General features: G+C 41.9%; 1 protein-coding gene across 1 annotated transcript in view; it reads right to left on the bottom strand.

Moving 5' to 3' along the window:
* Window positions 1–13640, bottom strand: part of SVOPL (SVOP like) — an 88049-nt gene that overhangs the window by 51564 nt on the left and 22845 nt on the right. The window contains exons 8-10 of the mRNA XM_020878273.2: window positions 12384–12509; window positions 11199–11327; window positions 3256–3329 (exon numbers count right to left, since the gene is read on the bottom strand). Coding sequence (XP_020733932.1) covers window positions 3256–3329; window positions 11199–11327; window positions 12384–12509 — 329 coding nt within the window. The remainder of the gene's footprint in view (window positions 1–3255; window positions 3330–11198; window positions 11328–12383; window positions 12510–13640) is intronic.

The following is a 13640-nucleotide window of genomic DNA, read 5'->3' as shown; positions in this document are numbered from 1 at the left end:
GCAAATAAGCAGAGATAAGGGCAGTAGAATAAAAATAACCAATACAGATTTGAAATTTTGCAGAAACCTTGTAATCCAGCCTTGTGAGCAAACAGAACAAAGAAAGGCTAAGCTTCCCTTGAAGGCCAGTGGCTCCAAGAAGTCTGCAACTCATCCTGACCCTTTCATCTCGAACCCTCCCACCATCATCTTTCCCTCAGCTAAAGAGCAGCCTGAAGGCTACTCTAGGTTAAGATGGTTCTTTAAAACTTTAGTCCACCATCTTCTCAGTCTGCTGGCATTCTGGATAAAGTCACTATAAGTTGCCTCAACACCTTGTCTTCTACTTGCCTGTCATGCAGCAAGCAGCACAAGCTTAGACTGGGTAACAGTTTCCTTTTCTGCAGCTGCTCCAACATGTGAGCACAAACTTGGTGCTTTAAACAGTTCACAGTTATCTCACAGTCCTGGAAGTCAGCACTTCAGTGGGTCTGGCTGACTTCTCGGCTCGGTGTCTCAGGAGGCAGAAACGCCAGTGTAGGCGGGGCTGCTCCACTATTTATGGGAGAATCCATCTTCAAGCTCATCCAGACGGTTGGCAGAACCCAGCTGCACAGGCTGTAGGACGCACGTCCACGTCCTTGCTGGCTGCTGACCAGGGCTCCTCCGCTTCTGCAGGCGCCCTTGTTGCTGTCTGCGGAGCCAGCAACAGCAGTCGCGTCCGCCCTGTGCTCCTGTCTCACCCCACCCTTCTCCTCGGCTGCAGCTCTGATTCCAGCTGGAGAGACGTCTCTACTTTTAAAGACTCGGGAGATTAGATTGCGTCCACCTGGCTAATCCAGGCTATGCTCCCTGTTTTAGGTCGGATAACCATACTTGTTACATCTATGCTCTGCCTTCACATCCACAGTCGAGTGAGTGTTTGATGGAATCACCAGGTGTTGGAAATCTCCGGGGTCATCTTTAGAATTCTGCCTTTCGGAGGTCAGGAAGCCATGCAAGGTTTTTGCTTTTGCTTTATATTTCCTTCCTCTGGCTCTCTCTCTCTCTCTCTCTTTTTTTTTTTTTTTTTTGGTCTATTCTTAAATATTTTTATATATTTAAAATAAATATAAATGTTTTATATTTAAATAAAATAAAATAAAATTTTATTTTATTTAAATATAAACATAACATACAGAAAAGTTCATATATCAAAGTGAAGAAAAAGAATAAAGTCAGCCTCCCAGAAGCCCCCCTCATGCCTGTTTTACGGAAATGGTTATTAAAGCCACATGTAAAAGACATATGGGGACAATTAGGGGAAATTACATATATTCTGCACACTGCATGATACTAGTGATGATTGTTAATATTTTTTCATGTTTAATTTTATTTATTTGACTGCACCGGATCTTAGTTGTGGCAAATAATATCTTTAGTTGCGGCTCTTTAATTGCAACACGTGGAATCTAGTTCCCTGACCAGGGATCAAACCCAGGCCTCCTGCATTAGGAGTACAGGGTCTTAGCCAATGAAGCACTAGGTGATTCCCACAATTGCTAACCTTGTTGGTGTGATTATAGGGTTGGAATCATCTAAGAAAAGGTCCTCAAGTAGTTGAGACTCTTAATGAAGTACCTGGGAATGAAATGGAATGAAGCGTTGGGCCTACTTGGAAATACTTCAGAACAGGAAAAACAGCCAAAGCAAATATGGGTAAATATCTGTGATTCTCAGATCTGAGTGGCAAGTAAATCAGACTTCATCATGGGATTCTCTCTGCTTTCATGTGAGCTTGGAAATTCTCATCATGAAATATTTAAAAAGAAGACAATAATCACCTTGCTATTAAGGTAACTTTAAATTTTGCTTAATTTCCAAATACTGAGAGTATTTTAAAAATTAAAAAGTCTCAAAAGGAGAAACATCAACGTACTTTCAGTGATTATATCTGGGAAAGGCAGAGAGACAGCCAATTTCCTGAGTTCAAACACTATCGTTAAGTTTCTACTGTTCTGAATCTTTCTATAACTGGAAGCTCGTATTATGTATTCTGTGTCTGACTTGCTTAGCTTACTATTACATTTGTAAGATTGAGCCATGTTGAGGGCAGAGCACCAGTTTTCTCATTTTTATTATTGTATAGTATTCTATGTTACGAATATAATACAATTTATCCATTATACTGTTGATGGGCATGTGGGTTGTTTTTAGTTTGGAGCTGTTACAAATAAAATAATGCTATTTTATTTTACTTGGCACTTCTGTTTAATAAAAATTTAGGAGTGAAACTGCTGAGCCATAGGTTATGCATACTTTCAACTGCAGTAGAAATCGTTAAACAGTTTTTCAAAGTGGTCATGCTGACTTGAAATCCAATCATCAGTGTATAAAAATTCTAGTTACTTCACATCCTTCCCAACGCTTGATACAGTCAGTCTTTTTAACTTAGCCATTCAGGTGGATTTGCAATGGTTTCTCATTTGGTTTTAATTTGTATTTCCCTGGAGACTTTAAGGTTGACCATGCTTTCATGTATTTATTTGATACATATTTTTCGTCAAGTGGCTGTTCAAGTCTCTGACCTATTTCTCTACCAGGTCAGGTATGCTTTTCTTGTTGAAATAAGTTATATAATAGTAACATATATTAATAATATATGTAACATGTATATATAATTTGTTGGACATAATATACTATAAATTTCTTTTCTCAGTTGGTGGCATACTTTTCATGCTCTTAATTTAATGTAGGCAAACTCATCAATCTTTTCTTTTAGAGTTAATACTTTTTGTATCCTGTTTAGAAAATCTTTGCACAGAGAGAACCATTGAATCTATTCCTTTGAATTTGACTCTCAGTGACCTCAAGGATCAGTTCCAGGAAAGTGATGAGGGAAGAGACCAGGCTGCAAAAGGTTAGTAGAGAACTCAAATGAAAAATTTTTTAAAACCTGGTTATAGATGATTCGGATTTTTTTCTCTCTTTTTATACTGTTATTTTATATCTATTTTTCGGTCTGTGGTGTTAAGCAAAAAGATAAGGCATTACTGGTATCTGCCTTGTGTTTTCTCCCTAGAAAACTCAGGAGGAATTTACTTCAGTGGACTCTCTCCCGCTGAAAATATTTGTTTATTTGGACCTAGGTTTTCTTTTTTTTTAACTGGAGTAAAATTTATTTATAATGGTGTATCAGCCTCTGCTATACAACAATGTGAATCAGCTATAAGTATACATATATCCCCTCCCTCTTGAACCTCCCTAAACCTAATTTTGAAATAATACCATTCTTACCATATGACCCAGATCTGTAACGTGGTCCGTAAATATTTAGCATCTAACAGGTCTGCAAATCTTCCTCTCTTTTCCTGGGGTAGTGAAAGGGAGAGACAGGACAGATTAAGTAGGTTAAATATGGGCAAAGGTGACTCTAAAATTTTAGATCAGAGAAAGCAAGAACAATGTGGAAATGTCATGCAGAGAGATGGCCACTCCGCTCCCTGAATCTCCTCCACCCAAACCCATAAATACTGTCTTTAACACATTTGTCTCAGTCAATCAGTCTTTGCATACTTTTTATTATCACTGGCAAGTACCAAGCACAACCCATTGAATTTAAGGTTCTAACCCTTTCACCCTTCTCCTTCTCACCAGTATTGGTGAGAGGTAGACTAGAGTACAGAAAATTGGAGGATACAAAAACAGCTATGAAACTGATGGAGATTCTTTTAACATTAAGATAAAGAAACCCTAATATTTAAAAAGTGTGAGCCTCGTGTAAAAAACAAGTGGCCTAAATTTGAAAAGAGGATACAGTGTCCAATTTCTTTGTGAGTCTTTAGTAAAAGTTCTTGTCCATAGCCAGTGCCTATTAAGTATGTTTGGATCAAAATAAGGCTGAGTTATACAGGATTAGGCAGTAATGGATTTTTATGTAAAGCTAGGAATATTTCAGGTGGAGGGTGCTCTGCTGAAAACCAACTACTCTTTTTTCACAAATCCACCTGGGATTACAACATCTCACCCCTGGCCCCCCGACCAGGGAGACCAGAAGTGTGGTCTGGGAGTCCTGGATTTTGTTATCACAGGAAGAGCTTCCAGAGAACTCAGAGGTCCTTTGCCCTGTAACTTTCAGTCTCAGCTCCTAGATTTCACTGGGGGTGGACTCGAGCCACTGACACTCCACTTTCATCTGCTTTATATCTCAGGACTCTGGTCACTCATCTTTGGAAAACCTCTGATCCAGCCCTATCCTCATATTTTCCAACACAGAATATACGGCCAAGAGAGGGTAAGTGACTTGCCCAAGATCATACAGCTGTTTGGAGACAGAGCCAATCTGGGTCTTTCTCTCTTTCCCACCTGCCTCTCTGCCATGTCCCTTGGGTTTAGATACAACTATGGCCCCCTCACCTCCCCAAGTGTCACTGGAGATTCAGAAAGCTGAGTTATATATACACAGACAAACTTTATCCCAGTAAGTCATTTGGTTCTGAACCTTTGGCCATACAACCCAAATGGATAGACTTATTCAGCCCCTTCACGGCATGGCCTGACCTCAGACAGACCCCAAAGCATCTCGGGAGTGAAGCTGCAGAGGCTCCACCGCCCACAGCATCTTGCCCGGCCTCCTCCACACAGCATCCTAACAAGCAGCTATGTGACCGAATTCACTGCTCATCCCTACCTTTGGTCTCAGCTCACACCATTCCTCCTGCCTGGCCTTTTTCCTCCCCAAGGCTGCCTCTCCTCTCAGTCCCCACCTCTCCGCAGGTGGTTCTGCCAACCTGGCTCACGGTCACCTCTCTGCTCTGATCCTCCACACCCTGCTGCCTGGGCCACTCACCCGGTTCCAGGCATCTGGGTTCTGTTATGCTATTGATACTCTCCTGTGTGAGTCTCACCACTCTAACCAGATCTAGGAGACTTAAGGCAGGGTCCATCGCTTACAGCTCTGTATTCACAAGGCCTTGCTCAATAGACCACCGTGGAGAAGAATCATTTAATGGGCTTGAGGGATGGAGGCAGCAAGATGAAGTCAAGAGAAACAAAGGGGGAGAAAGAAGAAAGGGGGAGGAAAGAGAAGGATGTAAGAGGAAGGAGGGAAGGGGGTGGTTGTAGAGATGACTGAGAACAGAGATGGGGTCTTTAAAGAGTTAAATGAGCTAAAATGAGGTCATCAGGGTGGACTGTAATCCAATATGACCGATGTCATTATAAAAAGAGATCAGAATACACACACACTGGGAAAATGACGAGAAGACACAGGGAGAAGACGGACATCTAAGAGCCAGGGAAAGGAGCCTCAGAAGAAACCAGCTCTGCAGCACCTTGACGTTGGACATCTAGCCTCCAGAATTGTGAGAAAATTATATTTGTTGTTTAAGACACCCAGTCTATGCTGTTTTATTATGGCAGCCCAAATGAACTAATACCCAGTGGGATAGGAGACGGAAGGAGGAGGGGTGGAAGAGGGAGGAGGCAAAAGGGAAAGAGGAAAGAAGTGCACCTCAGTGCTCCACAGTCCTGGAACAACTACTGGGTAAAAAAAAAAAAAATACACATCAGAGACTTCCCTGATGGTCCAGTGTAAGGCTTCACCTTTCAATGCAGAAGGTGCAGGTTTGATCCCTGGTTGGAGAACTAACATGCCACATGGCCTCTTGGCCAAAAAAACAAAACACAAAACAAAAGCAATACTGCAACAAATTCAATAAAGACTTTAAAAAACTGGTCCACATCAAAAAACTCTACAATCAGACTCTTATGATCGTTCAGTGTCCATGGTTTTGTCTCTAAATTTTTTTCTCTCTCTGAATCCAATTTTATTTTTTATGCTATTGACAATCAAAATTTCACAGCCAGTTAGACATTATGTGCCAGTTTCTACAAAGCATAATAGCTTCTTTCATTTAATCCCTGTTGCCTGGCAACTAGTCTTCCCACTGTGCTTTGCATGATAAAATGGAATTGTCAGTATCTTAGTAGAAAGGTAGGAGAGAGCTGATACTGCCTAATAGTAGGGTCCTGACCTCTGAACCACAAACTTTTATTTCCAGAATCCAGAAAATAAATTAGAATAACAGAAGCATCCTTAGTTCTTGGAAGAAAGTTCAAGGTTCCTGTTTCACAAGTGGGTTTTGAGGCATGTGGAATAATTAGGGGAAACACTCCACAAAGCAAAGTGAGAACACCTTATCAAACAAAAACTGAATGTGAGGAAGTTTGGGGCATTTAATTCTCATTTTTGCATTATTATCAAGCACATTCTATCTCACAACACATCCAGCACCAGGTCAGGTGGCAGTGGGATTACAATGCTTTTGTCATCAGTGATGTCCTGGGAAGTCAGGAACACCCAGAAAAGCCCACCTCTGACTTGTGTGCAGGACACAGAAGACCGGTACCCTTGACATCACCTTCCTGTTGTGGTCATATGATGCCTGAGGGAGTAAGATGTGGGGAGGTGAGTGGGGAGAGCTGTTGCTGCCCTGGACCCATCTGAGGCATGGAGGAAGAGTTGGGTCAAGATCAGGCTCTGCCATAGACTGGTGTAGCCACTGTGGAAAGTGGAAAGTGATATGGACAGTCCTCAGAAGATTAAAAACAGAACTGCCATATGATTCAGCAACCCCACCTCTGGGTATATATCCAAAGGAAATGAAAACAGGGGCTTAAATAGATCTCACTCCCACTCCACTTTAAAGTTCTTCTAAAAAAAAAAAAATCATTCAATCTTGGTTGGTTCACTTGGTTCATTTCCAAGGCAAACCATTCAACATCACAGTAATCCAAGTCTATGCCCCAACCACTAATGCAGAAGAAGCCAAAGTTGAACGGTTCTATGAAGACCTACAAGACCTTCCAGACCTAACACCAAAAAAATAACCAAATTAACACCTTAGGGGATTGGAATGCAAAAGTAGGAAGTCAAGAGATACCTGGAGTAAGGTAAGTTTGGCCTTGGTGTACAAAATGAAGCAAGGCAAAGGCTAACAGAGTTTTGTCAAGAAAACACATGTCACAGCAAACACCCTTTTCTAACAACACAAGGGACGACTATACGCATGGACATCATCAAATAGCCAATACTGAAATCAGATTGATGATATTCTTTGCAGCTGATGATGGAAAAGCTTTATACAGTCAGCAAAGACAAGACCAGGAGCTGACTATGGCTCAGATCATGAACTCCTTATTGCAAAATTCAGGCTTAAACTAGAGAAAGTACAGAAAACTGCAAGGCCTTTCAGATATGACCTAAAGCAAATCCCTTATGATTATACAGTGGAGGGGATGAATAGATTCAAGGGATTCGATCTGGTAGACAGTTCCTGAAGAACTATGGATGGAGGTTTGTAACAATTACAGGAGGCAGTGACCAAAACCATCCCAAAGAAAAAGAAATGCAAGAAGGCAAAGTGGTTGTCTGAGGTGGCTTTACAAATAGCTGAGAAAAGAAGAGACGTGAAGTGCAAGGGAGGAAGGGGAAGATACACCCAACTGAATGCAGAGTTCCAGAAAACAGGAAGGAGAGAGAAGAAAGCCTACTTCAACAAACAATGCAAAGAAATAGAGGGAGACAACAGAATGGGAAAGACTAGACATCTCTTCAAGAAAACTGGAGATATCAAGGGAGTATTTCATGCAAGGATGGGCATGATAAAGGACAGGAATGGTAAGGACATAACAGAAGCAGAAGAGATTAAGAAAAGGTGGCAAGAATACAAAGAACTATACAGAAAAGATCTTAATGACTCGGATAACCACAATGATGTGGCCACTCACCTAGAATCAAATACCCTAGAGTGTACAGCCAAGTAGGCCTTAGGAAGCATCACTATAAACAAAGCTAGTGGAGGTGATGGAATATCAGCTGAGCTATTTAAAATCCTAAAAGATGATGCTGTGAAAGTGCTGCACTCAATATGTCAGCAAATTTGGAAAACTTAGCAGTGGCCACAGAACTGAAAAAGGTCAGTTTTCATTCCAATTCCAAAAACAGGCAATGCCAAAGAATGTTCAAATTACTGTACAGCTGTGCTCATTTCACATGCTAGCAAGGTTATGTTCAAAATCCTTCATGCTTGGTTTCAGCAGTATATGAACTGAGAAATCCCAGATGTACAAGCTGGGTTTAGAAAGGCAGAGTTCAAATTGCCAACATTTGTTGGATCATAAAGAAAGCAGGGAATTCCAGAAAAACATCTACTTCTGCTTCATTAAAGCAGACTACATTACTTACTAATTACTTACTACAGACTACATTACTACATTATATTACTAATTACAGCATACTTCATTGACTACATTAAAGTCTTTTACTGTGTGGATCACAAAAAACTGTAGAAAATTCTTCAAAAGAATTGAATACCAGACCAGCTTATCTGTCTCCTGAGAAACCTATATGCGAGTCAAGAAGCAACAGTTAAGAACCAGACATGGAACAACTGACTGGTTCAGAATTGGGGAAGGAATACATCGAGGCAGTATATTGTCACCCAGCTTATTTAATTTATATACACAGAACATCATGTGAAATATTGAGCTGGTTAAATCACAAACTTGAATCAAGACTGCCAGGAGATGTATCAACAACCTCAGATATGCAGATGATACCACTCTCATGGAAGAAAGTGAAGAGGAACTAAAGACCCTCTTGATGAAGGTGAAAGAGGAAAGTGAAAAAGATGACTTAAAACTCAATATTCAAAAAAATAAGATCATGGCATCTGGTCCAATCACTTCACAGCAAACAGAACACGAAAAAGTGAAAGCAGTGACAGGTTTTATTTTCTTGGGCTCCCAAATCACTGCAGATGATGACTGCAGCCATGAAATTAAAAGATGCTTGTTCCTTGGAAGGAAAGCTATGACAAACCTAGACAGCATATCAAAAAGCAGAGACATTACTTTGCCAACAAAGGTCTGTTCTGTCAAAGCTATGGTTTTCCAGTAGTCAAGTATGGTAGAGAATTGGACCATAAAGAAGCCTGAACGCCAAATAATTGATGTTTTCAAAATGTGGTACTGGAGAAGACTCTTGAGAGTCCATTGGACTGCAAGATCAAACCAGTCAATTGTAAAGGTAATCAACCCTGAATAGTCATCGGAAGGACTGATGCTGAAGCTCCAATATTTTGGGCACCTGATGTGAAGAACTGACTCATTGGAAAAGACCCTGATGCTGGGAAAGATTGAAGGCAAAAGGAGAAGGAGGCTGAAGAGGATGAGATAGTTAGATAGCATCCCTGACTCAATGAACATGAATTTGAGCAAACTACAGGAGACAGTGAAGGACAGGGGAGCCTGGTGTGCAGCAATACATGGGGTCACAAAGAGTCGGACACAACTTAGTGACTGAACAACAATAGCAACAACAGAAAAAAATAAGCCTGAGAAAATGGTGTGGAAAATTCTGAAAAAGAACTTTGATAATGAGTACATACTTTATAAGTATGAAAACTTATTATAAAATACTATAATTGTTATATGAGACCAACAATTAATGTTCTAGTATATAATAAATCCCATATATATTTGAACAAACCTAATATTTAGAACATGCCTGCTAAGTTGCTTCAGTCGTGTCCAACTCTTTGCGACGCTATGGACCATAGCCCACTAGGGTCTTCTGTTCATGGGATTCTCGAGGAAAGAATACTGGAGTGGGTTGCCATTGCCTTCTCCAGGTGATCTTCCTGACGCAGGGATCAAACCCACATCTCTTGAGTCTCCTGCATTGGCAAGTGGGTTCTTTACCAGTAGCACCATGTGGGAAGCTCATTTAGAACATAATATTCAGCAATAAATTCAAACACATAGGGGATGGATTATTCAAAAATACATCAGTGCCACTGGTTAGCTATTTGGATATGGCAAAGCTAGATCTATTCCATGCTTATTATATCCAATTAAACACACACAGATCCATCATTTACATATTAAATAAGAAACCAAATTAACCCAACACAAAGTGGAGGGAGACAAAAAAGGAACTGTAAAAATTGAGTTTGACAACAATAAAAAAGTAAAAAACATCGATAACTCTCAATAGGTAATGACCCTAAAAATAGATTTAAATGACAAATTTTGCTTTTAAAAATTCATTTAATGAGGTTTATACATTTGATATCAGTAAGACAAGGCCAACACAAGGAAAATAAAATTATAGAACAATCTCTCAGCTATAAACAGTGTGGCAATATCATGTGACTAGCTCTGTAAGACAGGTGCTATTATTTCCATTTTGTTGATGAGGAAAGTGGTGGCAGGCAGGCAGGCAGAATAGCCATCAATAAAAAGTCTACAATTAATAAATGCCAGAAAGGATGTGGGAAAAAAAGAACCCTCTTACACTGTTTGTGGGAATGTAAATTGGTGTGGCCACTAAGGAAATTAGTATGGAGAATCCTTAAAGTCCTTTAAAAATAGAATTACCATATGATCCAGCAATCCATTCCTGGGCATATATCCAGACAAAACTATAAATCAAAAAGATACATGCACCTATTGCAACACTATTTACAATTGCCAAGACATGGAAACAGCCTAAATGTCCATTGATAGATAAAGAAGATATGGTGTATATATATAATATATATGTGTGTGTGTGTATATGTGTGTGTGTATACATATACACAACACAGTGGATTACTACTCAGCCATTAAAAAGAAAGTAATAGCATTGTTTGCAGGAGCATGGATGGACCTCGAGATTATCATGCTAAGTGAAGTAAGTCAAAGACAAATATCATATCACTTATATGTGGAATCTAAAATATGACATAAATGAACTTATCTATGAAACAAAAACAGACTCACAAGTATAAAGAACAGACTTGTGGTTGTTGAGGGGTAGAGGGGCAAGGAGGATTGGGAATCCTGGATTAGCAGATGTGGACTATTTTATCTGTATAGCACATGGAATTGTATTCAATATCCTATGATAAACCATAAATGGAAAGGAATTATGAACAAAATATATATGTATAACTGAGTCACTTTGCTATACAGCAGAAATTAAACACAACATTGTAAAATCAACTATATAAAATTTGGAAAAAGAAAGTGAAGTTGCATAACTTGGCTCCACCAGGCTTAAGGTGGAGCTGGATTTAGTCTCAATTTCCTCCATTCTTTTCCTAATCCTGCCCTTGGAGGGCTCAGGTCGCCTTCCCTCTCACCTTCCACCACTAAGGGGATTTCTGGCGACCCCTGATTGGAGAGGAACTCACCAGGATGGGCTCCACCAGCTTCCCCTCTGGCATGACTGAGCGGTTCATCTTGGCAATGCGTTCCAGCGTAGCCAGGGCAGCCGGCGTGTTCCCAGTGGAGACATTGAACCGAGCAGACTCAGGAATAAACTGGGCATAGGTGACAAAGAACATCAGAGCTGCAGCTGCTGTGGACCCCAGAGATACGGCTATCACAGTTCCATATACTGCACCATCCCAGTTTCCGGAGATGGGGAAGGGTGTAGCAAGCTTCACGGCAACAATGCGGCAGGTATACCAGCGCAGTCGTGGTAGAACAAAAAGTCGCCTTCTCCTTCTCATAGTCCTATCTAGGATGACAGTGGATGGATGCCGAGCTTCACGCAGTTTGGCCCAACCTACTTAATACAATGAAACTCTTACGCTCAATCTGGAGCTGCTGCCCAGGGCTCCCTGGTGCCTTTCTGCTGCTCCATCACCCAGGCCCTCCCCAGGAACCCCATAACTCTCACAGTGCAGGAACCACAGGTGGAGGAACCATCCTGAATGTAGAGGCCTTCGACCCACTGATGGTGGCATACTCTGAACACCACACTCAGAAAACAGCACAGCCTTCCACTGACATGAGGACCTTGAGAATCAACTGGAAGGGCCCCCTGCCCTTGATGCCTCCCCCCAGTGAAGACCAGTGGGTTCTTTCTCAGCAAAGCATCTCCCCCAGCAGTATCCTCTTCCCCATTCCCCAGCCAGAGGGCAGTTCATGTCATCCTCATCACCCACCAGGATTAATCTGATTAATCGAATCTAACTGCTTTTCTGACCTTTTCCATCTTCCCTCCCACCAAGCCTCCACATACCCATGTACCTGTTCCCCAGCACACCACCCCTTCCACACAGCCAGGGCCCCTGATCCTCCAGGCTATTTGTAACCTGGACACAGGCCTGTCTTTCCAGCTGGCCTCCCCCCAGCACCCCTAACTCTAGAATTCCCTGCCTGCCTGCTCTCCCCCAAACATATCCTGCATTTACAGCTTCATGATGGCTTGTGCATTAAATCTGCCAAAATACCCTTTTCATGTAAACTGACGGAGACAGATACTTAAATAAAGGAGAAAGGTCCTGGACATGAGAAAGATATCTGTGGGCCAAGAAGGCCACATTGCCAAGCAGAGGGGAGGTCAAGAGGGAGCCCATGAGCTTGGTCACCTTGAAGGCCATGATGAGGATGATGCCAGGGATGGAGGCAATGCGGATAAGCCAGCGCCACCCGATGGTGGGGACGACCACAGAGGCCAGGCCAATGATGAGCAGGGAGCCGGCCAACCAGAAAACCTGGGGGAGAGAAGGAAGGTTAAAGCCCTCCTATTTTCCGATAGTCACATGTGGATGTAAGAGTTGGACTATAAAGAAACCTGAGCACCAAAGAATAGAAGCTTTTGAACTATGGTGTTGGAGAAGACTCTTGAGAGTCCCTTGGACAGCAAGGAGAGCCAACCAGTCCATCCTAAAGGAGATCAGTCCTGAATATTCACTGGAAGGACTGATGCTGAAACTCCAATACTTTGGCCACCTAATGCGAAGAACTGACTCATTGGAAAAGACCCTGATGCTGGGAAAGATTGAGGGCAGGAGGAGAGGGGATGAGAGAGGATGAGATGGTTGGATGGCATCACTGACTCAATGGATACGGGTTTGGGTGGACTTTGGGAGTTGGTGATGGACAGGGAGGCCTGGTGCGCTGCAGTCCGTGGGGTCACAAAGAGTCAGACACAACTGAGCGACTGAACTGAACTGACTGAATGCACTCCACACCCCTACTCCAGGAGCGCCCCGTCCTGCGTTGTAAGAGGGTGAGACGGGGCAGAGTCGTTGACTGAGGAGCCGCCCCACCTCCAGGCCTGGATGAGCTGGAGAAGCTATTCACTTCTCCATGACCCCACTTCACTTCTCCATGACCCCATTTTCTTGTCTACAGGTGGGAGGCTCGGCAAGACAGGGGACAGCAATGCCATCAAAGTTTAAAAACACCTCGGGCCCAAGACATAAACTTTCTTTTCTTGAATAAAAAATATAGCCACTGGCTCATAACTCAAGGTGCAAAGGAGAGCACTGTGAATGGATTGCTCTTTTCTCTCAGCTTCCTTCCATCCAGTACCTCTTCTCAGAAGAAACCAGTATCACCAGTTTCTTCCATCCTTCCGAAGCTGTTCTAAATGTACACAAGCTAATGAGGATATGTTTTGTTCCTTGCTTAAAATGGTAACGTAGTATAAATATTTCTCAATACTGCTTTCTGTCCTGAAAAATTTATCTTGAGATTATATCAACAAAGAACATGGCAGCCACCCTCATGAGTTGGGAATTAAAACAATTCCAAGTGTTATCGTGAGCATTATTTTCCCAGTGGAAGATGAAGAATAGATGATAATTCCGTTCCACCTTACAGAGATGGAGAGAAGATAA

Source organism: Odocoileus virginianus, chromosome 1 (assembly GCF_023699985.2).
Source record: "Odocoileus virginianus isolate 20LAN1187 ecotype Illinois chromosome 1, Ovbor_1.2, whole genome shotgun sequence".
NCBI classification, from domain to species: domain Eukaryota; kingdom Metazoa; phylum Chordata; class Mammalia; order Artiodactyla; family Cervidae; genus Odocoileus; species Odocoileus virginianus.
The sequence above is the reverse complement of the archived record's forward strand: the minus strand, read 5'-3'. Positions and strand labels throughout refer to the sequence as shown.